Raw genomic sequence first — 22,414 nt, 5'->3', positions numbered from 1 at the left:
ACAGCAAATTAACAAAGGGACCTGGGCTGCTTTTCCACAGGACTCAGGACCTGCCTCACTAAACAAGACTCCAATATGTTTGAGGGTCTAAGGCTCCACATATTACACCTGAAAACCGACAACTATGGAGGAGAGCTGGGCTGGGGTATAGATCAAAACATTTATGTAGAAATAAAGAAACCGGGGCGCCTGGGTGGCTCAGTTGGTTAAGCGACTGCCTTCAGCTCAGGTCATGATCCTGGAGTCCCGTGATCGAGTCCCGCATCGGGCTCCCTGCTCGGCAGGGAGTCTGCTTCTCCCTCTGACCCTCCCCCATCTCATGTGCTCTCTCTCTCTCTGTCATTCTCTCTCTCAAGTAAATAAATAAAATCTTTAAAAAAAAAAAAAAAAGAAATAAAGAAACCCCAGAAGAAAAGATAATAAAATAGGCATCCTAGGGGAGGGAGCAAAAAAAAACATCTGACCTATCCAAGGAGGTTAAGAGAAAGGCATGAACATTTGTAGGGTGGAAAGGAGATAAAAACCTATTTCTGCAAAAAACAGAGCAACAAAACCTATCCATTAGGGAAATCAGGTCCCATTGCCCATTTACTTGTGCATGCTGTGCACGCACACAAACACACGAAGAGGAACAAAACAGGGTGGCTAGACTGTAGTCACATGCTGTGTTAAACTGAACAAGGGTCACTGACTCAGATGAGAAAATTCAGTATCTTGTGTTCCTTGTTAAAATTTTGTATATACTGGGGTGCCTGGGTGGCTCAGTGGATAAGTGTCTGTCTTGGCTCAGGTCATGATCCCAGGGTCCTGCTCAGCGGGGAGCCTACTTCTCTCTCTGCTCTGCCCCTCCCCCGTGCTTGTGCGCGCTCACTCTCTCTCAGAAAAAATAAATAAAATCTTTAAAAAAGAATTTTTGTATATACTTACTTGGTTTCCAACAGTTGTGTATTTTCTAATATAAGATTCTCAACTTCACGACCCATTCCTACCAAAATAAATAAATAAATAAATAAAACCTTTCAAAAAATTTATCAAAAACTATATAAACTTGTATTATAATAGACTCAAATTTTAATTTATAGATTTTATCTGTCCTTTAGTAACCTTAGTCTATAATTTCATTTGATATATCTACTTGTATAGGTTATAAAATTATAAATAATTATCCATCACAAAACAAAGCTAAAGATTTTGTTAGCCAATTCTTTGTTAGTCTATATTTTGTTTCTCATAGATAATTATTTCAATACAATCCCAAGACTTTTCTGCCAAATATTCTAAAAAATAGCAGTAAAATATTTAGAGGAAAAAAGAGTAAGCATTAGTACAGATCAGAAATCATTTCCAAATCACAGCTGGTATTGTAGGCTTTTGCCTAAAAATTAGGTCTTACTAAGAAAGAACAGGCAGAAACAAGGCCAAAGAAAGACGGAATCCCAATGCAGATGAAACCTTACCAAAGAAATTATGGTCTTAAAGCCCATGCATTCCATGTAAAGCAAAAACAAAGAACAAGAAATGTTTTATGTAAGAAACAGCATGAAAATAGATTATTAAACTGTAAAGTTTTATGCATGATATGAAATACACCTGGGATCAGTGTTATGATTTAATGCATAATGATGTGCAAAAGACAGAAATTAAGATGATTTCCTCCATTCATAAGGATGCTCTTTGATACGTAATACCTAAAAAAAAAATGCTTTACCAATTCTTTTGCACAATGAAACTGAATAATTAGACTGAAAATCCCACATCAATAATATAAAGTTTCCCTCAAAGTGCCACCTCTGAAATGATAATGTTCAGTTATTACTTTACAGAATCCTGTTTAATAATTTAATGAGGACTGTAAGGCAGACAGAGCATTCAATGCAAGATCCAATGCAATGATCTTTAGGGAGAAGAAAGTTCTTTAATTTGCTACTTAAAAGAAACTGAAGAAATAAAACCACACACTAGGGAATGTATCTCAAAAAGTTACAAAAACAAAAAGGCAAAACAAAGCAAAGCCAAAGACCCACCATTCACTTATCCTAAGCTAATGTTGGATAACTACATACAACGGAATAAGTCATATTCATATAACCCAGCTATACAGGAAGGAAATCCTAAGAAAACTACATAAGGAAAAGGAGTTAACATGTCCCTTTTTTAAAAGTTAGTTATTTCAAATGACTTAAAGATAATTTAAAACAAAACCAACCTAGGAATGCTAAAAATCACTGCTCACATATGTACTCATATTTTGTCTGTATTATAATTATCTCAAATATTCTCAAAGATCAGGGTACTACTACCATGAAGAATTAAATATCACACATAGTAGCTTATTCAATCATCTATGTATTCTCCAAAAGGTAAAAATAAAGACAAACTAAAAAGGTTTCCAAATTCCAATTCCAAAATGAATTTTGGCAAGATATGCTGAAATATTTGCTTTTGACTAATGTTAACTTTCAATAAAGCTATATAATCAGAAGAAATAGGTTTAGATTGGTTGAAAAAAGCTTATGTAATGACTATGTTTGCTATAAACTCTCAAGCATGTAGGGAGATAAGCATAAAAGCTGAAAATATATGGAAGGCAAAAAAAAAAAAATAGTTGAGCAGAAAAAAATGATGAGAAAGCATTACATGAGAAGAGCAGCCAGGAACACCTTGCTTAAGAAGCAGTAATATTAAAGTATTTAAAAGCATACACACCAGAATATTCCCCTGGGTAAGCCGCCCAAGAGAAAAATGAATGAGAATCACAATTAGATTGTTTTCAGAAAGCAAGAAATATGCTCATTTGTTTCAATGAGAGGAAACAATAAAATTTAGAAGATGTAGAGAAACAAACACAATAAAGTGTAAATATTATAAATAAGAAAAAATTTTGAAATATGTACTCCTTGGGAATCATATCTGATAATGTAGTTTCTAAAGTTTACACGTTCTCAGTGAAGAGTTCTCTCAAAATCTTGTTTATAAAGTCAATATATGGTCAATAGGATTATCCAAAATTTTCATTTTGAAATGTATTGATAAAAATTAACTCATTACTATAAGAAAAACATAACTTAGGTCTAACATATTTGAAAACTTTACCTATTAAAACAAGCAAAAAACTGCCTGGCAGATTAGCAACAACCCTCAAGCTAGGTCCATAGTTGGGCCTCCAAAGTATCTGTTAATCCCTTGAGAAAGTATGCACGATTTTGTCTACCTATACATGCATTTTTACAAAAGCACACTGCTTTCTTACAAATTCTCCCATAAAGGAGTTTTAATCCTAAAAGGTGAAGAATCATAGAATCAGAGGTGAAATAAAGCCATTAGAACTACTTAGCAATCCATATTCACTTAATCGCTGTGCTATGGTGCTAAAGACTCAATAGTGAGCAACGGACAAAGTTGTCTTGGCCACATTGAGCTTAGAGCCTACCCAGAGAGATGAGTACATACAACATTACAGTAAAGTATACAGAGTGGCATAATAAAGAAAATGAGTGCCATGAGAATACATTTCAGGGACAATTAAGCTTTAACTAGGGGATCAAGGCAGAATTCCAATAGGAGGATATGCCATTTAAGCAGAGGCATGGGGAAAAAAAAGTTATACAGATTTTTTTTTTTTAAAGAAAAGGAGTAAACAAACCTTGGTGATTGGTTCCAAGAGAAGAGGGAGAGATTTTGAATGGAAAACTGAGTGGATGGTGAGGCATTCACTGACTGAGACAGTACGTGCTGGACTAAGAACAGCCCTGAACAGGACAATGAACATGATGAACTGAGCTTTAGGCACATCAAGTGTAAAGCCCTACAAATCACTTTAGAGGTGTCTCGTGGGCTGTTCTGAAGTAACAGTCTGGGGCTCTAGAAAAAGATGTTGGAAGGAGATAAAAATTGTGGAGCAATTTTCCATGAAAGCCAAGAAACAAAAGCAAATAAGATTTCCCAAACAAAGAAGCAGGCCTGGGACACTGATATCCTGAAAGATGGGCAGAGGAAGAGGATCCTGCAAAGAAGACTGAAAAAGAATATAGTCAGAGGCAGGAAAGTCTGTTATCACAGAAATCCAGGAAAGAAGGTGTTAAAGACAAATGTTATCTGAGAAGTCCTGTGAAAGGATGTAGAAGGAACCGCTGGATATAGCAAACAAGAAGGCTGTTTCACGTCAGGTGAGTGTGGGGAAGAATGCCGATACAGACTACAGGGGGATGAGATCCAAGTGGGAAAGGGGAAATCCTGCCACTTAAAAGCAGCTACACTTTCAAGAAGGCTGCTTTGTTCACTCATGTATCACAAGCATCTAGAATAATGTCAAACACATAACAGATACCTCTTCAATATTGCTGCATAAAAGTAGGACCAGATATGGAAGCAAAAGGAGTGATAGGGTACAAAGGTACTAAAGATAAGAGTGGCAGAGGAGGGCCAGGCCATACGTTCGTTTTTAAATGGAAGAGATCTGAACATGTTTAAATGATAATAGAAGAAGTAAAGATAGTGAAGTTGAAAATATAGAAGGATAATCAAGAGAAAAAAAATCCCAAGAGTAGGATATATGATTTCCAAGTTCTAGAGTGTGGCTGTGGGGAGTACATGACTGAAATGAATGGAAAAAGGATCAGACAGGGCGCCTGGGTGGCTCAGTCATTAAGCGTCTGCCTTCAGCTCAGGTCATGGTCCCAGGGTCCTGGGATCGAGCCCCGTATCGGGCTCCTTGCTTGGCAGGAAGCCTGCTTCTCCCTCTCCCACTCCCCCTGCTTGCGTTCCTCCTCTTGCTGTATCTCTGTCAAATAAATAAATAAAATCTTTAAAAAAAAAAAAAAAAGGATCAGACAAAGATAAGAAAGTCAAGAGACAAGGGCAATTGGGGGATGGGGAGGGGTTTACCTCTTTTAAATTATTAAAATCAGAAAAAAATAATCTAAATGTGGAGTATATGCATAATGATTGCAAAAATTTATATCCTCGAGAAAGAGAAGAGTTTTACAATAATACAGTGATGGAGAAAATGAATGGAGTTACAGGAATGGACTATGTACTTATTTATTAACCTGAGATCAATTAAAGAACTCTGGATAACAATTTTGTTAGTTTCACTATATTCCATTTAGTATTACACCTCAACTGCTATCACAAAATTGTATAGAAGAGAAGCCAGGGAACAAATATGTGCCTTGGAAATTTCATTTACCATCTTTGACCAAAAGGGATTCATGCAGATTTAAGTCACTACAGACTTAAGGTAATACAGTAAAAACTTCTAATCTGGAACATTTTAGAGATAAATATATCAATATCTGCAAAAGGGAAAAGACACCAGTTTACAGTCTATTTCTTATTTTCAAAGTAGAAAGAAAACCAGAGTATCAGAATTTTGCTTTTAACCTATTCATTATGCTTAATCTTCTGACTCAAAGAATGGAAGCTTTCAGGAAACACAAGATTTTAAAAGACCACAATTAATTCTAAGTACTTTGTGGCTCCTTAACTCTTTACAAAAAAAGGAAAGTTTGGGACCACCAACCTCAAAAATTGTATTATTCAATACTGGATTATGAAGTAGCAGAGTATACAAACTGCATTAAAAAGTACTTCATTCTAGTTAAACACAAAGGAGCAGCATGAAGGAATTTTGGGGGGTGTAAACTGATTCTGGTAGTGATTATACAACTCCATGCTTTTGTCAAAGGTTAAAAAATTCATCAAAAAGAGTGATTTTTTACTGTATATAAATTTGAATATAAATTTAAACACTTAAAAATTCTTCTTTCTAACATTTTTTGCATCTCTACACTTTAATTTTGCCAGGGACTCAGTTTTGTAAAAGGAACTTTTCATTCATAATTTAATGTTAACTAAAGTTAAAGTGTAAATTTAAAAATGGGGTGTTCCTGGGCGCCTGGGTGGCTCAGTTGGTTAAGCGACTGCCTTCGGCTCAGGTCATGATCCTGGAGTCCCAGGATCGAGTCCCGCATCGGGCTCCCTGCTCAGCAGGGTGCCTGCTTCTCCCTCTGACCCTCCCCCCTCTCATGTGCTCTCTCTCTCTCATTCTCTCTGTCTCAAATAAATAAATAAAATCTTTAAAAAAAAAAAAATGGGGTGTTCCTTAAGAACTCATCTTTAGCCCTCCTTGAGAAATACAAACTCATTCAACTGCTTCTAATACTTAACTTACACTCTAATGGTGGGGGTCTATGTCTATCTCAGAAAGTTTTTATTTATAACAAACTTGCAATCTCTCTTACTAGATAGACTGTGAGCTCCATACAGAAAGAACTTATGTTTCCTTCAAAAAATACTTCAAACTTTCGAGGACATAATGGTAATCAATAAATTTAACACAAATTAATGCAAGGAATCCCACTCCATATTCACAAAAATTGACCAAAAGAACCTTTTGAGGACACTGTAGTCTGTATTATAATTACACCAAAAGCTACATAATAGATACATAAATTTCTTCAAGACCAGCATCTATTCCAAAGGCATGGGTTTTTAATACTATACGGCTTTCAATCTCTGTAAGATCTTAAGTTGTAAGAAAGGTATGCCACAGCTAACTGACGTAAAGTCAGAACCATGTAATTATTGTTCAAGGAGACTTGAGAGATCACCTAGAGCTGGAGTCGATACATTCTTTCTGTAAAGGGTCAGACGGTAAATTTTAAGTCTTTGTAAAGCCATATGATCTCTGTTATAGACTACTTAACTCTGCAGTTGTGTGCAAAAGCAACAACAGACAGTAAGTAAACAAATGAGAGTAGCTGTGTTCCAATAAAGCTTTATTCATACACATAGATGAGCTGGATCTGGACCCATGAGCCACAGTTTGCTCAATCCCTGAACTCGAATCCGGCTCCTTCATTTTATACACAAAGAAACTAAGGCCAGGAGAGGTTAAGCTATTTGGCAAAGGACACCAGATAAATAATGGAAAAAGCCAAATGCAGTATTCTTTTCAAACCAGGTGTTCTTCAACAACACAAACTCTAAAATGGTTACATTTCTCATAGAGCTAAAACAGAATATTCTGTGAAATCTCAGGAAAAAACAAGTGTTATATTTTCTTATTTAATTAAGGTCAACAGAATTTTAAAAAATCTATCTAAAGCCAAGAACTAACTACCTATCAATCTATACATCTACCCATCCCCCCCCCCACACCCATATATATACACAGCGCTCCTTATGTGTAATACTGTTCTTGGCACGTGTTCAATAAAATGTGCTGTATGAATTTCAAAATACAAATTAAAGTGCAATTCAATTTGAGGGACATCCATATACAAAGATGCTTTGATTTAAAACTTTCGTGATCTCAAAGAATATATTCCTATTAATTACCTGAAAGTGTAATAACTGTGTGCTACTGATCAGTTAGGGACATTTTAAAGGCATTTTCAATTAAATCATTTTAAAAAAATCTATTTTTAAAACAGTATGATACTTCTTCTTCAGATAAGCTATCATACCTAGTAAATCTGCTCCTTCATCCACATCTCCAATTAGGCCTGAGCCAGCTGAAGACAGTTCTTCAAAGAGAGATTCTGTATTACGATCAAAAGCTTTGTTCTCTATGCCTTTGGTGGGAGTGCTATGCAACAGAAACAACACAACCAAATCAACAAATATTACAGACTTTTTCAACAGTGTAAAGTGAATACAATAGGCAAATGATTGTCCACCTGTAATTTACATTTAACACAAAATGTAGTTTTAAAAGGTATCTAAAAGGCTTCCTATGAATTTTCCATTAAACTCCACAGAAAGAACTGTTAAAGAAAATACAGAATGTTTATTTTTTGGTCATATCCCAGGAAACACAAACAATAAATGAAAGCTAACAGAGCACTACTCTGCCTTGTACCAGGCACTGTATAAGCACTTTACCTAGACTACCTTACTGAATCTTCACACCTACTCTACAAAGGAGGTGCTATTATCCCAATTTCACAGAATAGGAAACTAAAGAGATTAAGGAATTTGCCAAGATCATCCAGCAAATGAGAGAAAGAGGCAAGATTCAAACCCAGTCAGTCAGGCTTCAGAATCCACGTCATAAAACTGTGTTTTATGTTGCCTGGATATAAACTGGCATGGACATTTTATTTTTCTTTTAAGGGCAATTATATTATCTGTTAAAATTCAGAACACAAACACCCTCTGATCCAAGAATTCAATGCGAAAAAAAATCCTACAAAAATCCTGTCATAAGAACGAAATTACGAATGTAAAAGGCTGGTCAGAGCGGCATTCTTACAGTAGCTAAAAGTTGCAATGACCTAACTGATCATTAATAGGTCGGAGAGAAGTTATGGATACACATTAAGAAGTTAAAGATTTTGGGGGCACCCGGGTGGCTCAGTCGTTAAGCGTCTGCCTTTGGCTCAGGTCATGATCCCAGGGTCCTGGGATCAAGCCCTGAATCAGGCTCCCTGCTCCACGGGAAGCCTGCTTCTCCCTCTCCTTGTCCTCCCTCTCTCTCTGTCTCTCTCTCTCTGTCAAATAAATGAATAAAATCTTAAAAAAAGAAAATAAGAAGTTAAAGATTTTTAACTTCATAGTTAAAAACTAAAGAAATCCATTATATAAAGGTGTTTTTTAAAAAGCAAGGGGATGCCTGGGTGGCTCCAGTGGGTTAAGCGTCTGCCTTCAGCTCGGGTCATGGTCCCAGGGTCCTGGGATCAAGTCCCACGTCGGACTCCTTGCTCAGCAGGGAGCCTGCTTTTCCCTCTGCCCGCTTCGCCCCCTGCTTGTGCATTCATTCTCTCTCTCTCTCACAAATAAACAAAATCTTTAAAAAAATAAATAAGTAATAAATAAAAAGCAAGTACAGAACAGTGTATTTAAGGCCTTTATAGCATGGGATATGCAAAGAAATGGGGAAACGTGTATGTTTGTGCTCTAATGTTACAGTAATAGAAAAAAGTTGGGGTTCCTGGGTGGCGCAGTTAGTTAAGTATCTGACTCTTGGTTTCGACTCAGGTCATCTCAAGGTCATAGGATGGAGCCCCATGCTGGGCTCTGTGCTCAGCATGGAGTCTGCTTAGGATTCTCTCTCCCTCTACCCCTGCACCCCCTGCTCTAAAATAAATAAATAAATCTTAAAAAAAAAAAACCGTCTGCACAGGATTTCCAGTTAAAACTTGGTGGAATAAACATAGTCATTTACCACTCAATAGGACATAGGGACTAGAAAAAGAAACTGCAGCAGATGAAATGTGAACAAAATTCTGTAAGACAAAAAACAGGCAAACAGCTGAAACTGACTTGACAGACCAGAAAAAGCTGAAACCTAACCACTAGGGTTTAGAGAGGAACTCTGTATGCTACCAGAACCTCTGAAAGGCCCAGGCATTGAAGGAACCAGCAATCTACAGAAAGATGCGTGCAAGGGAGAACGTAAAACAGAAGGCTGGGGGCACCTGGATGGCTCAGCTGGTTAAGTGATTGCCTTCGGCTCAGGTCATGATCCTGGAGTACCAGGATGGAGTCCCGCATAGGGCTCCCTGCTCCGCAGGGAGTCTGCTTCTCCCTCTGACCCTCCCCCCTCTCATATGCTCTCTCTCTCATTCTCTCTCTCAAATAAAATAAATAAAATCTTTAAAAACAAACAAACAAACAAACAAACCAAAAAAACCCCAGAAGGCTGGGATGAAAGACATGCCAAGAAGCAGTATGAGTGAGATCCAATCCTCCAGAACAGAGACCTCCCTCCCCACAGCATTGCTCCCTAAACAATGGAAGCCATGTTTATATGTTAAAAGCAGGAAACCAGAGAATCAGCAACAATTACTTAAGTACCAGCAAAAGCAAAATAGCCACGGAGCACCAGACCTTTAAAGAAGGCCTTTATTATAAAATAAAGAGTCCAAAAACAAATGGACTAAGACAGAGGCACTCAGAGCAAAAGGAAACAACGCAAGCAACAGAAAAAAAAATAAATAAAACAACTGATTTTTTTTCAGACTAAACACTGCATCCATAAAAGAATAGCAGAATGTTATAAAAAGTAACCTTAAAAACTTTTAGAGGGAAAAAAAATCAATGAGGGTTGAAAAATAAAGTTGAAGAAATCATCCTAAAATTAGGACAAAAAATAGAAGGGGGTTGGTAGAATGATGAGGTTAGTCCAGGATGTTCAATATCTACCTAACAGATATTCCAGAAAGAGAGGAAGAGACAACAGTAAAGAGAAACAACAAACTTTCTCACAGGAGATACAGGGGCGCCTGGGTGGCTCAGTCATTAAGCGTCTGCCTTCAGCTCGGGTCATGATCCCAGAGTCCTGGGATCAAGCCCCGCATCGGGCTCCCCACTCCGTGGGAAGCCTGCTTCTCCCTCTCTTACTCCCCCTGCTTGTGTTCCCTCTCTCGCTGTGTCTCTCTGTCAAATAAATAAAATCTTTAAAAAAAAAACAACTGGGAGATACAAATTTCCAGATGAAAGAACTTACCACATACAAGATACAAAAGAAGACCCCTATATCAAGCATACGATCAATTAATTTTTATTTTTTTTTAAAGATTTTTTATTTATTTATCTGAGAGAGAGAATGGGAGACAGCATGAGAGGGGGAGGATCAGAGGGAGAAGCAGACTCCCCGCTGAGCAGGGAGTCCGATGCGGGACTCGATCTCGGGACTCCAGGATCATGACCTGAGCCGAAGGCAGTTGCTTAACCAACTGAGCCACCCAGGCACCCCGATCAATTAATTTTGAAAGGGAAGGGGGCACATGAGGGATAAAGTGAAGATCCTAAAAGCTTCCACAGAAAATAAACAAAAAAGCAAGAACCCAAAAGACAATTCTCCAAACTCAACATGATAATGAAGTAATGCCTTCACAATTCTGAAGGAACCTTCTGATGATTTTCCAACCTAGAATTCAGTCAGCCAAACTATCAATGTCTTCAAATGACATGTGTCATATTCAAGTTCTCCAAAAATTTACTTTCCATGCAGCCTTTGCCCAGAAAGCTAGTGAGAATATGTTCCGTCAAGGGGCACCTGGGTGGCTCAGTCGGTTGTGTGTCCAACTCCTGATTTTGGCTCAGGTCATGATGTCCGGGTTGTGAGATCAAGCCACATTATCAGGCTCTATGCTGGGCATAGAGTCTGCTTGAGATTATCTCTCTCCCTCTCTCTCTGCCCCTCCCCCCACTTGCCTGCACTTGCTCGCACGCGCTCTCTCTCAAATAAATCTTAAAAGGAAAAAAGAAGAATGTGTTCTGTCAAAACAAAGGCATAAATCAAGAAGCAAAGGGTGCCTGAGTGGCGCAGTGTTAAGCTTCTGATCTTGGTTTTGGCTCAGGTCATGATTTCACGGTCATGAGATCAAGCCCCACATTGGGCTCTTGCTCAGCACGGAGTCTGAGATTCCCCTTCCCTCTCTCTCTGTCCCTCCCACTTGTGCTCTCTCTCTCTCTAAAATAAAGAAATAAATCTTAAAAAAAGAAGCACTAGCAGCAAGATGACCAGGGATCCAGGAAACAGAAGATACAACAGAGGACAGAAGTGACGAGAATTCCCGACGTGATAGTGAGGGCAAATGCCAGGACCAGAGCCCACAACAACCTAGGCTGGAGAATGCAAACAGAAGACCCCAGGAGAGAGAGGACCAGGAAACTTGCTTTATATGTGGCCATTTTGAGAGTGTTTACATTTATGATTTGCAAGGTATCTGTCCATGAACTAGCAATAGGTTATGTAGAAACCTAAGCAAACAAAACAAAACAAAAATCCACCAGGTTTTACTAATTCCAGAAAACAAAGTTGCAAAAGACAGGAAATAAAATCACAGCATACTCTGTGGCTAAGCTGTGATCAGTATTTATATAGTCATAAGATTTAAACAATGAATGTTAATGTAACAAGAACTGAGAATTACACTGAGATGATGAAAGGAAGGATGGTGGTTTAAGGAGCTGTATCCTTGTCATCCTCCACTATAAAGTCAACAGCTAGTATCACAGCATTTCTAAAACCAGGGTTCCTCATTTGATCCACAGAATACAGAAAATGATTTGAGTGACTATTTTCTCAATTCTAGATGCACAGGAGTGTAGCTAATTCATTATACACAAAGGATGCCTTGGGGCATTAGGACTTCATTTTCTCACAGAATCCCAACAAGGAAAAGAAGCATAAGGATGGGATTTAGATACCTGAAGAAAAATAGCAAAAGAGAACTCAGATGTGGCGGCTGCCACCACCACCACATCCACAGTCACGCCACAGCACGAGTCTCTGTGGACGTGACTCGTGAAGGCCGCTCTAACGCAGTCAGTCAGGCGCTCAACAAGCAGGCAGGAGCCGACTTTGACACTGACCTGCCCAGCAAGGTTTGCGTCAACTCCGAGTACATCGTGGACACTCTGCTGGAGACCCTGGGGAACACAGCGAAGGCTGTTTCCTACCTCAGCCCCAAGGAGCCAGGGCCTGGACCCCTGGGCCCAAGATGGACCAAAGGGGGCAGCACGCTGATCCTCTCCTGCTTTCCAGACAGACCTGGGGCCTGGCAGTCCTGATCAGCAATGGGAGTTCCTGCAGAGACCCTTATATAGCCTGCTGGCCCTCCCCAGCTTTCCTACAATAAAGTTGAGCCACTTTTGTTGAGAAAAAAAAAAAAAAAAGAATGAGGAAGCGAGAGATACTGCCTCTTGAGAGTGGGAATGAGGGGTGGGTAAGGGCAAGGGACTACTACTGCCCTTCATATTTTGTATTATTACCATTTGACCAATATTACACATGCATTAGTCTAATAAAAATTTTTTTTTTAATTTTTAAAGAGGTTCAGAATGACAAACTGAAACTGCTAATAAGTAGCTGCATCTCCTTACTTAGGCTTAGGAGAGGATAAATAAAAAGCAAATTTCACTTTTTACACTCTGCATTACTTTTTTTTTTTTTTTTTTTTTAAGAGAGAATGCATGTGCAAGTGTTGGGACAGGGGGAGAGGGAGAGAGAGAATCCCAAGCAGGCTCCACGCCCAGCGTGGAGACGAGTCCAGGGCTCGATCTCAGGACCCTGAGATCATGAAGTCAAAAGTCAGACACTTAACTGACTGTGCCACCCAGGTGCCCCTGCATTGTTTACATTTTTAAATAAACAATAAAAAAAAAATATTTTCACAGAACATGGCCTTTGAAATCAGAGACTCCTAGATTAAATGCCAGCTCCACGCGCTAACTAGGTCATCCTGGACAAGTTACTACACATTTCTGAGCTTCCTTCTCTGTAAAATGGGGATGAAGATGCAGACTTCATAGAGTTAAAATTATATTAAATGATGATGATAATACTACCTAACATTTATTAAATTGGGCCCTTTGCCAATGATTTAACATACACTGAATCATTTACTCATAATCATCTAAGGTATTATCATAATTCCTTTTTATGGAGAAAATATACTTCAGATTCAAATCCAAGGCAGTATTTGAACCCACATAGTCTTACTCTAGGTTCATGCTTTTAACCACGACTGTAGTGATCAATAAATAGAGTGTATTTCTATGGTCATTATTATTAAAGGATAAATGTTACGGAAGAAATTACAAGAAAGGCAGTAGCTCCTTTATGAAATTCCTGAACATCCACATGCTTTAGATTACCTTGATTAAGATGATACATAACAATTCTCTTTCCACCACTAAACAGCCTCCCCATGTAAAATGAGACTAATCTCTTCCAATAATGGGATCATTACAGTTTGGGGTTTTCTTTGAGTAGGCTCCACACCCAATATGGGGCTTGAACTTAACAACCCTGAGATCAAGAGTCGTCTGGTCTACTGACTGAGCCAGCTAGGCATCCTGAAATTGCTACAGTTTTGAAGTGAGTATATATGTTTCTTCCTGATCTGAGGGAAGGAACAAAGTTTGCTCAAATTGTTACATCCCCTATTCTTGTTTCTGTTTCCTCAAATTGCAGAAAGTATTGGTTACACCTCCGCTGCCTTTTCCCCCTATCCTTCCATATACTCCTAATCCCTGATGGTGAAAAGGCAGCATTTCACAAAACATTTCTACCATATACTATGTCTAGTTTCAAAAATGGAAACTAGAATATAATACTAACATTTCTTCAGCAAAACACTTGAATGACCTTTTTCCTGGCAAGAGACCAGAGAATAATAGTATGCTTCTGGGACAAGGGAAAGGAAGGATAAAATGTCTTCATTTGACATTGACAGTACCTTGAGCCTTTATATCCACTCAGATCTTTGTCCATATCCAACTCAGGAGTGGATTCAATGATCGCTTGAACTTCTGACTTCTCTTCATTTTCAGCAGAGCCTTATAGGAAAAGGACAAGATGACATAAATTATGCATATATCACATACTGCCCCTAATATGAAAATCCTGTTGCTTCAATGGTTGTAAATACATCATTTGATCATAAAAAATTTTAAGAAGTGAATTCTAGGAAACACAGGGTTAGACAATGTATCAATCAACAGTGAATATCAGAAATTGATAAATAACCAAAGTTTTTATTTGTATTTCTTGAGACACAGTCTGTTGTATCCCAGGGTAGAACTCCCTGTTTGTTTGTTTTTTATAAATTAAGAGGTTGGGGTGCCTGGGTGGCTCAGTCGTTAAGTGTCTGCCTTCGGCTCAGGTCGTGATCCCAGGGTCCTGGGATCGAGCCCCGCATTGGGCTCTCTGCTCGGCGGGAAGCCTGCTTCTCCCTCTCCCACTCCCCCTGCTTGTGTTCCCTCTCTCGCTGTCAAATAAATAAATAAAATCTTTAAAAAAAAAAAAGAAGGGGTGAAATACAGAGAAATTAAAGATGAAGACTATTCTCCTGCCTTTCAGGCTCTTCAATACTACAGCTCCCCAAATCTGTCTCTCCAAAACTTTATTTGATCATCACCCCTTTTAAGCTTACTTATAATTGAGTATGATTTTATAAATCTAAAACCCTAAGATGTATCTTTTCTTTTAAGATTTTATTTATTTATTTGACAGAGAGAGACACAGCAAGAGAGGGAACACAAGCAGGGTGAGTGGGAGAGGAAGAAGCAGGCCTCCCACGGAGCAGGGAGCCCGATGTGGGGCTCGATCCCAGGACCCTGGGATCATGACCTGAGCCGAAGGCAAACGCTTAATGACTGAGCCACCCAGGCGCCCCAAGATGTATCTTTTCAAACCCACATGATCTTTACCAGAAAGTAAAGAACTAGGGCCACTTACCTGTTGATACATTTCTAGTTTCTTGGGCTACCTGTACTTCAATATGCTTGCTTATCTCTGATTTATTTGGTGTATCTGCAACCTTCACAAATCCTTCATTATCTTCCTTTAAGGGAGTATCAGTAGGAAGTGTGGCCACATCTGATGCAGCTGTTGATGCTGGAGTAGTAGCTTTAGATCCTCCTTGGCTAACATCAGAAAGTTCATCCTACAAATAAAAAGAATTATTGCGGGGGGTGCGCTTGGTTGGCTTAGTTGGTTAAGTGTCCAACTCTTGATCTCAGCTCAGGTCTTGATCTCAGGGTTGTGAGTTCAAGCCCTATGTTGGGCTCTACCCTGGGCATAGAGCTTACTTTAAAAAAGAAAAAAAGGAATTACGGGAAAATCTTTAAATGATTAATTTATTTTAAGCAATTTTCTTAAACGGGTAAAGAAAAAAACATGCAGAGAGAAAATTCTATTAAAAAACAGTAATAGAGGGGCGCCTGGGTGGCTCAGTCGTTAAGCGTCTGCCTTCGGCTCAGGTCATGATCCCAGGGTCCTGGGATCGAGCCCCACATTGGGCTCCCTGCTCTGCGGGAAGCCTGCTTCTCCCTCTTCTCCCCGCTCGTGCTCTCTCTTGCTATCTCTGTCTCTCTCTCTCAAATAAATAAAATCTTAAAAAAAAAACAGTAATAGAGGCACCTGGGTGGCTCAGTTAGTTTAGCATCTGCCTTTAGCTCTGGTCATGATCTCAGGGTCTTTGGATAGAGCCCCAAGTTGGGCTCCCTGCTCAGCGGGGAATCTGCTTCTCCCTATCCCTCTGCCCCCCACTCATGCCCACGCTCACTCTCTTTCTCTCAAATAAATACAATCTTAAAAAACAAAAACAAAAAATACAGCAGTGGAATAACAAGATTCTGAATCTCAGGAGAGATTCAGAGTATTGTACACAGTATGCTTAAAACTTCCTGCATCCAGATCATCTGAAATACTGTTAAAAGGGCAGATTCTAAGTCCAACTCCAAGCTTCAGGCAGTGAGATCAAGTAATATGCATTTTAAAAAGCAACCCAGGTGATTTATATACTCACTAAGAATTGATAATTACTATTCTAGGGTCCACAAATAGTCTTCATGAAGGACATGTCCAGATTGAATTTTATGCAAAAATTTGCGTGGCATGTACTTTTCTGGGGAAAAAGAAATCTACAACTTTTATCAGGTTTTCAAAGGGGTTTGTGGCCCGCAAATAACTAAAATCAGTTGTCCAAAAGTTGAAACCCTACGCGGCACACCTGAAACTAATGTAACATTGTGTGTCCATTATACTTCAACTAAAAATAAACGGAGGGGGAGGGGATTTAAAAAAAAAATAATCCCCCCTCAAAAAAAAGAGAGGGGCACCTGGTGGGCTCAGTTGGTGGAGCATGTGACCCGATCTCAGGGTCATAAGTTCAAGCCCCATGTTCGGCATGGAGCCTACTTAAAAAGAAAAACAAACATAGTTAGTTGTTCAATGGCTACCAATAATGAGGTAGTTCTTTTAGAGCAAAGTACCCAGGTCTTCAAAAAAAAAAAGAACCTAGGGCAACTGGGTGGCTCAGTAGGTTAAGTGTCCAACTCTTGGTTTTGGCTCAGGTCATGATCTCATGTTTGTAAGATCAAGCTATGTTGAGCTCTGTGCTAAAAGCTGAGTCTGGGATTCTCTCTCCCGCTCCCTCTGCTCCTCCTCTCCCTAAAATAAAGTCTTAAAAAAAAAAAAAAAGAGAGAGAGAGAACCTGACAAAAAGTTTACCAGTAGTAGGAGGAAGAAGAAGAAGAATTAGGGTAAATTAGTGAGTTTATCATTCACTAAATGTTTGACCTTGGGTAAGTTATTCTTTCTATATCTATTTTTCATTTGTAAAATAGAGATAATGGTACCTAATTAATAGATTACAAATTATTCTACATAAAGACTTAGCCAAGTGTTCACACATACTAAGTGTTTAAAATGTTAGCAATTGGGGCGCCTGGGTGGCTCAGTCGGTTAAGTGTCAGCCTTCAGCTCAGGTCATGATCCCAGGGTCCTGGGATTAAACCTCGAGTACAGCTCCCTGCTCAGTAGGGATCCTGCTTCTCCCTCTCCCTCTGCTACTCCCCCTGCTTATGATCTCTCACTCTCTCTGTCAGATAAATAAAATCTTTAAAAAATTAAAAAATAAAAACAAAAATAATAATTTGAGGTCCTTTTCTCTTTCTTTCTTTCTTTTTCTTTAAAGTAAACCCTATGCTGGGTGCCTGGGTGGCTCAGATGGCTAAGCGTCTGCCTTCGGCTCAGGTCATGATCTCAGGGTCCTGGGATCGAGTCCCGCATCGGGTTCCCTGCTCAGTGCAGAGCCTGCTTCTCCCTCTCCCTCTGCCACTCCCTCTGTTTGTGCTCTTCTATCTCTCTGTCAAGTAAATAAATAAAATCTTTAAAAAAATAAAAAATAAAAAAAATAAAGTAAGCCCTATACCAAACGTAAGGCTTGAACTCATGACCCTGAGATCAAGTTACATGCTCCACTGACTGAGCTACCAGGTGTCCCTTGAGGTCAATCTTGTACTTGTCATTTGTCTCTCAAAAGTAGAGAAATGATTTCCTCTTCCTCCTTATCACCCCACCCCCAATGTCTAGTTACTTCTACCTTAAAAAAAAGAGTTAGTGGGGCCCCTGGGTGGCTCAGTCAGTTAAGTGGCCACCTTTGGCTCAGGTCATGATACTGGAGTCCTGGGATCAAGACCCACGCCAGGCTCCCTGCTCAGCGGTGATTCTGCTTCTGCCTCTCCCTTTGCCCCTCCCCCTGCTCCTTCTCTCTCAAATAAATAAATAAATAAAATCTTTTAAAAAATTACTTAGTAATTAAAAAAGAGTTCATAACATAAACAGTTTGGCAAAAGCCCTCCTCCCCAAATTCTTTTGTGGTTCTGGGAGTACCAAATAAAGCAACCAAGAGAGCTGAACCTAAACCATGAAAAGGACTGTGCCATCTTAGGGATTCTCAAGGTTTGGAGCTACAAGGAGTGGTAAATTAGGATCTGCTTAGAAGAAAATTTTAAATTTGTCATGGGCTATCCAAGTAACATGAGATTTATTTATCTGTAACTTACCTTTTATAGTTTTACCACATAAAAATATTTTACACTCACTAAAATAGCTCACTGTGTGGGCTGTACTTCTGGATCTCAGGGAGAGCTGGGGAGAGAAAAGCTCTGAAATTTCAAAAGAGGCATTTCTCGTTGGTCTCCCAGGCAGTGGTGACATAAAGCTCCAAGATTAGTAGGAAAACACAGACATGAGAAAAGTCTCTGCCGCAATGCTTGGTGGGAGGCACAGAATGTTTATATTGCATCTCCTATGGAAGAAATTCTGTAATTCTGTCACTAACAATGCCTCCAAGTAAGATAGAATGAAGAAAGACAAGCCTAAATATTGATCTGTTAAAAGATAAAGTACTCCCCTCACTCATGCTCTCTCTCAAATAAATAATCTTTTAAAAATTTTTAAATAAAAATAAATTAAAAATAAAATAATAGGTGTCATTCAAAAATGTTATACAAACAAGCAACGAGCACAAAAAGATGCTCAACATTACTAATCATCAGAGAAATACAAATAAAAACTACAGTATCACCTCGAACCCCTTAGGATGGCTACTATCAAAAACAAACAAAATAACAAGTGTTGGTAAGATGTGGAGAAATTTGAACCCCTGTACACTGTTGGAGGATTATAAAATGTTGCAACTGCCTTGGAAGACAGAATGGCATTTCCTCAGAAAACTAAAAAAAACTACCATATGATCCAGCAATACCCCTTCTTGGTATATATCCAAAAGAACTGAAAGCAGAATCTTGAAGAGACATTTGCTCCACCCATGTTCATAGCAGCATTATTCACAATAGCCTAAAGGTAGAAGTGAACCAAATGTCCACGAAGGGATGAATGAATATATCAAATGTGGTCTATATATAAAATGGATTATTATTCAGTCTTAAAAAGAAAGTCTGGAGGCGCCTGGGTGGCTCAGTCGTTAAGCGTCTGCCTTCGGCTAAGGTCATGGTCCCAGGGTCCTGGGATCAAGCCCCGCATCGGGCTCCCTGCTCAGCAGGGAGCTGCTGCTTCTCCCTCTCCCTCTGCCTGCCTGCCTGTCTGCCTACTTGTGATCTCTCTCTCTGTCAAAAAAAAAAAAAAAAAAATGATGAAGATGGTAAATTTTAGGGGCGCCTGGGTGACTCAGTCAGTTAAGGGTCTGCCTTCAGCTCAGGTCATGATCTCAGGGTCCTGGGATTGAGCCCCGAGTCAGGTTCCCTGCTTAGCGGGAAGCCTGCTTCTCCCTCTCCTTCTGCCCCTCCCCCTGCTCATGCTCTCTTTCTCTCTCTCAAATAAGTAAAAAAAGAAAAGATGGTAAATTTTATTCTGTATGTACTTACTACACACAAAAAAGAAAATAGGTGCCATTACTTTCAGCTTCACTTGAGATACTATGGTGAAAGCTACCTGGTCTTTGTGCCATTTTCTTACTGTCTCTGGATATCAGGCTAAAAGTCTATAAGCCTTTACAAAATATTTTCAGTTGTTCCATTCATCAAATGCCTCCCTTATGTGCTCAGTCCTACACACAATATTTATGTCATGTGTTAGTCAGTATTGCCCTGTAATTATTTATGTTCTGAGAGACTAAGCTTACAACTATAAAAGAAATTATCTAAGGACAACTTAGAAATGAGGGGTGCCTGGGTGGCTCAGTCGGTTCAGCATCCGACTCTTGGTTTCAGCTCAGGTCATAATCTCTGGGGTTGTGAGATCGAGTCCCACGTCAGGCTCCTTACTCAGCATGGGGTCGGCTTGTCATTCTCTCTCCTCCTCCCTTTGCTCCTCCTCTCGCTCCTGCATGAGAATGCTCTCTCTCAATCAATCAATCAAAATCTTGAAAGACCGAAAGAAAAAAAGAAAGGTTCCAGTGTAGAGTTTTCCTAAGTAGCCTGCCTTCATCTGAAATAGGCTAAATAAAGGGGTAAGCAACTCTGTTACATATGTCTGTCTTTTTGATTCAAAGATTTTAAGCCTAATGAAAGACAAAATTACAAAAATTAGCCCCATGGATCCCCACTATAACATTTATCACCTTATATTTTAATTTTTATGTTTACATTTCTTTCTCCACAAGTTAAAGTTAAACGTCTAAAGCGCTGGTTCTTAAGCTCTTTTGATTTACAACTCTATGGCATAACAGAATCACAAAATTCTGTGTGTACATGTATTTTCTGGAAAGTTTCGTAACTTTGATTCCTAAAGGAGTCTGTGAGCCAAAGAAACACCGAGAACCCTAATTCTAGACACAATTAGATGAAATAAATCTAGATGTTAATTATACTGTGGGTTTAAGAAAATTCTGATTATTAAAGGAGAGGTATGAATGTCCTAACCCTGAGGATATTTCTGAAGAAAGGGGACACTGAAGGGCTTCCATGGACCTGGGTGGGTAGGAGACCTGACCTACAGTGAGTAGGAAAAAGCCTTGTCTTTATATCCCTAATGCCCAGGGTATCAAGCCTGACATGAAGAAGGCTCACAACAGATGTTTGCTGAATAAAGCTGAATGGTGCCCTGATTGAAGCTGAAGAAATCTGTTCAACCAGGGAGGCAGCCTACGGTATAACGACACACAGGGCTGTCTCCAGGATACATACAAGTTATGTACATTCTGTCCTGAGGAAGGTATTTGTGCAAATTTGTGCAAGGGTATTTGTGTGTTTCTTACCTAGAGCTGGATAGATGGAAACAGGCTGAATTTTCATAGGATTTACTTATATTTTCTCTCCTTTATTTTATTTTTAAAGATTTTATTTATTTGACAGAGAGAGCACGCGCATGTGCACAAGCAGGGGGAGCGGGAGGCAGAGGGAGAGGGAGAAGCAGACTCCCCAGTGTGTAGAGAGCCCGACGTGGGGCTCGATCCCAGGACCCTGGGATCATGACTAACTGACTGAGCCCCTTCCAGGCACTCCTCTCTCCTTTACTTTAAAATGCTGTCTTTAGGGGAGTAGTAATTTATAGATTACAGTAAAGCCCTAGCAACCACTACAGAAATAATATTCTCTTGTATTTCAGTGAAAAACATCAGTAGTCTGTCAAACTGAGCAATAGATGTCTTGAGAATAGCAGCTGAATAAGTACCAATAGTTAATTGAGTTTTACTTTCTGTACAGGGATTTGAAACACCATTCTCACCTCCAGTTCTACAGCCTTCAGAGGTTCAGGACTACTGCTGATCTGGGAAGAAGGAAAGATTATACAAGAGACAACAAGATCATGTATTCACTAGGTGTTAGCACATTTCTAAGAATCTTTGGCTTGCTCTACCTCGCAGGATAATAAGATGTTTCTAATCTACTATGTTAAAATGAGGATTTGGGGGTTTTGTTTTGATATGGCTTAATAACACTTCCTTCAGGTTCCTCAAAAAGTTGAAAATAGAGCTACCCTATGACACTGCAATTGCACTACTGGGTATTTACCCCAAAGATACAGATGTAGTGAAAAGAAGGGCCATATGCACCCCAATGTTTATAGCAGCAATGTCCACAGTAGCCAAACTATGGAAAGTGTCCAGATGTCCAACAACAGATGAATGGTTAGAGAAGATGTGGTGTGTGTGTGTGTCTGTGTGTATAAGATGGAATACTACTTAGCCATCAAAAAAAAAAAAGAAACCTTGCCATTTGCAATAATGCAGATGGAACAAGAGGGTATTATGCTAAGCAAGGTAAGTCAATCAGAGAAGGACAATTATATGATTTCACTCGTATGTGGAATTTAAGAAACAAAACAGAGGAGTATGGGGGAAGGGAGGGAAAAATAAAATAAGATGAAATCAGAGAGGGAGATAAACCATAAGAGACTCTTACTCATGGGAAACAAACAGGGTTACTGGAGGGGAGGAGGGTGGGGGATGGGGTAACTGGGTGATGGATTTTTTTTTTTTTTTTTTTAAGATTTTATTTATTTATATGAGAGACAGAGAGCATGAGAGGGAGGAGGGTCAGAGGGAGAAGCAGACTCCCTGCCGAGCAGGGAGCCCGATGCGGGACTCGATCCTGAGACTCCAGGATCATGACCTGAGCCGAAGGCAGCCGCTTAACCAACTGAGCCACCCAGGCGCCCCTGGATTTTAAGGAGGGCATGGGATATAAGCAGCACTGGGTATTTATA

The 22,414-nt window shown here is 39.4% G+C and overlaps 1 protein-coding gene across 4 annotated transcripts in view; it reads right to left on the bottom strand.

Moving 5' to 3' along the window:
• Positions 1–22,414, bottom strand: part of SPAG9 (sperm associated antigen 9) — a 139,522-nt gene that overhangs the window by 38,860 nt on the left and 78,248 nt on the right. For all 4 annotated transcript variants that reach the window (XM_045889158.3, XM_045889160.3, XM_045889162.3 and 1 more), the window contains 4 exons: positions 15,197–15,404; positions 14,196–14,295; positions 7,470–7,591; positions 928–985 (listed from right to left, as the gene is read on the bottom strand). In XM_045889158.3, coding sequence (XP_045745114.1) covers positions 928–985; positions 7,470–7,591; positions 14,196–14,295; positions 15,197–15,404 — 488 coding nt within the window. The remainder of the gene's footprint in view (positions 1–927; positions 986–7,469; positions 7,592–14,195; positions 14,296–15,196; positions 15,405–22,414) is intronic.

The sequence above is a fragment of the Mirounga angustirostris genome, unplaced genomic scaffold, assembly GCF_029215605.1.
Source record: "Mirounga angustirostris isolate CCGP_5_RB_7025 unplaced genomic scaffold, mMirAng1.0.hap1 SCAF_17, whole genome shotgun sequence".
NCBI lineage: Eukaryota > Metazoa > Chordata > Mammalia > Carnivora > Phocidae > Mirounga > Mirounga angustirostris.
The sequence above is the reverse complement of the archived record's forward strand: the minus strand, read 5'-3'. Positions and strand labels throughout refer to the sequence as shown.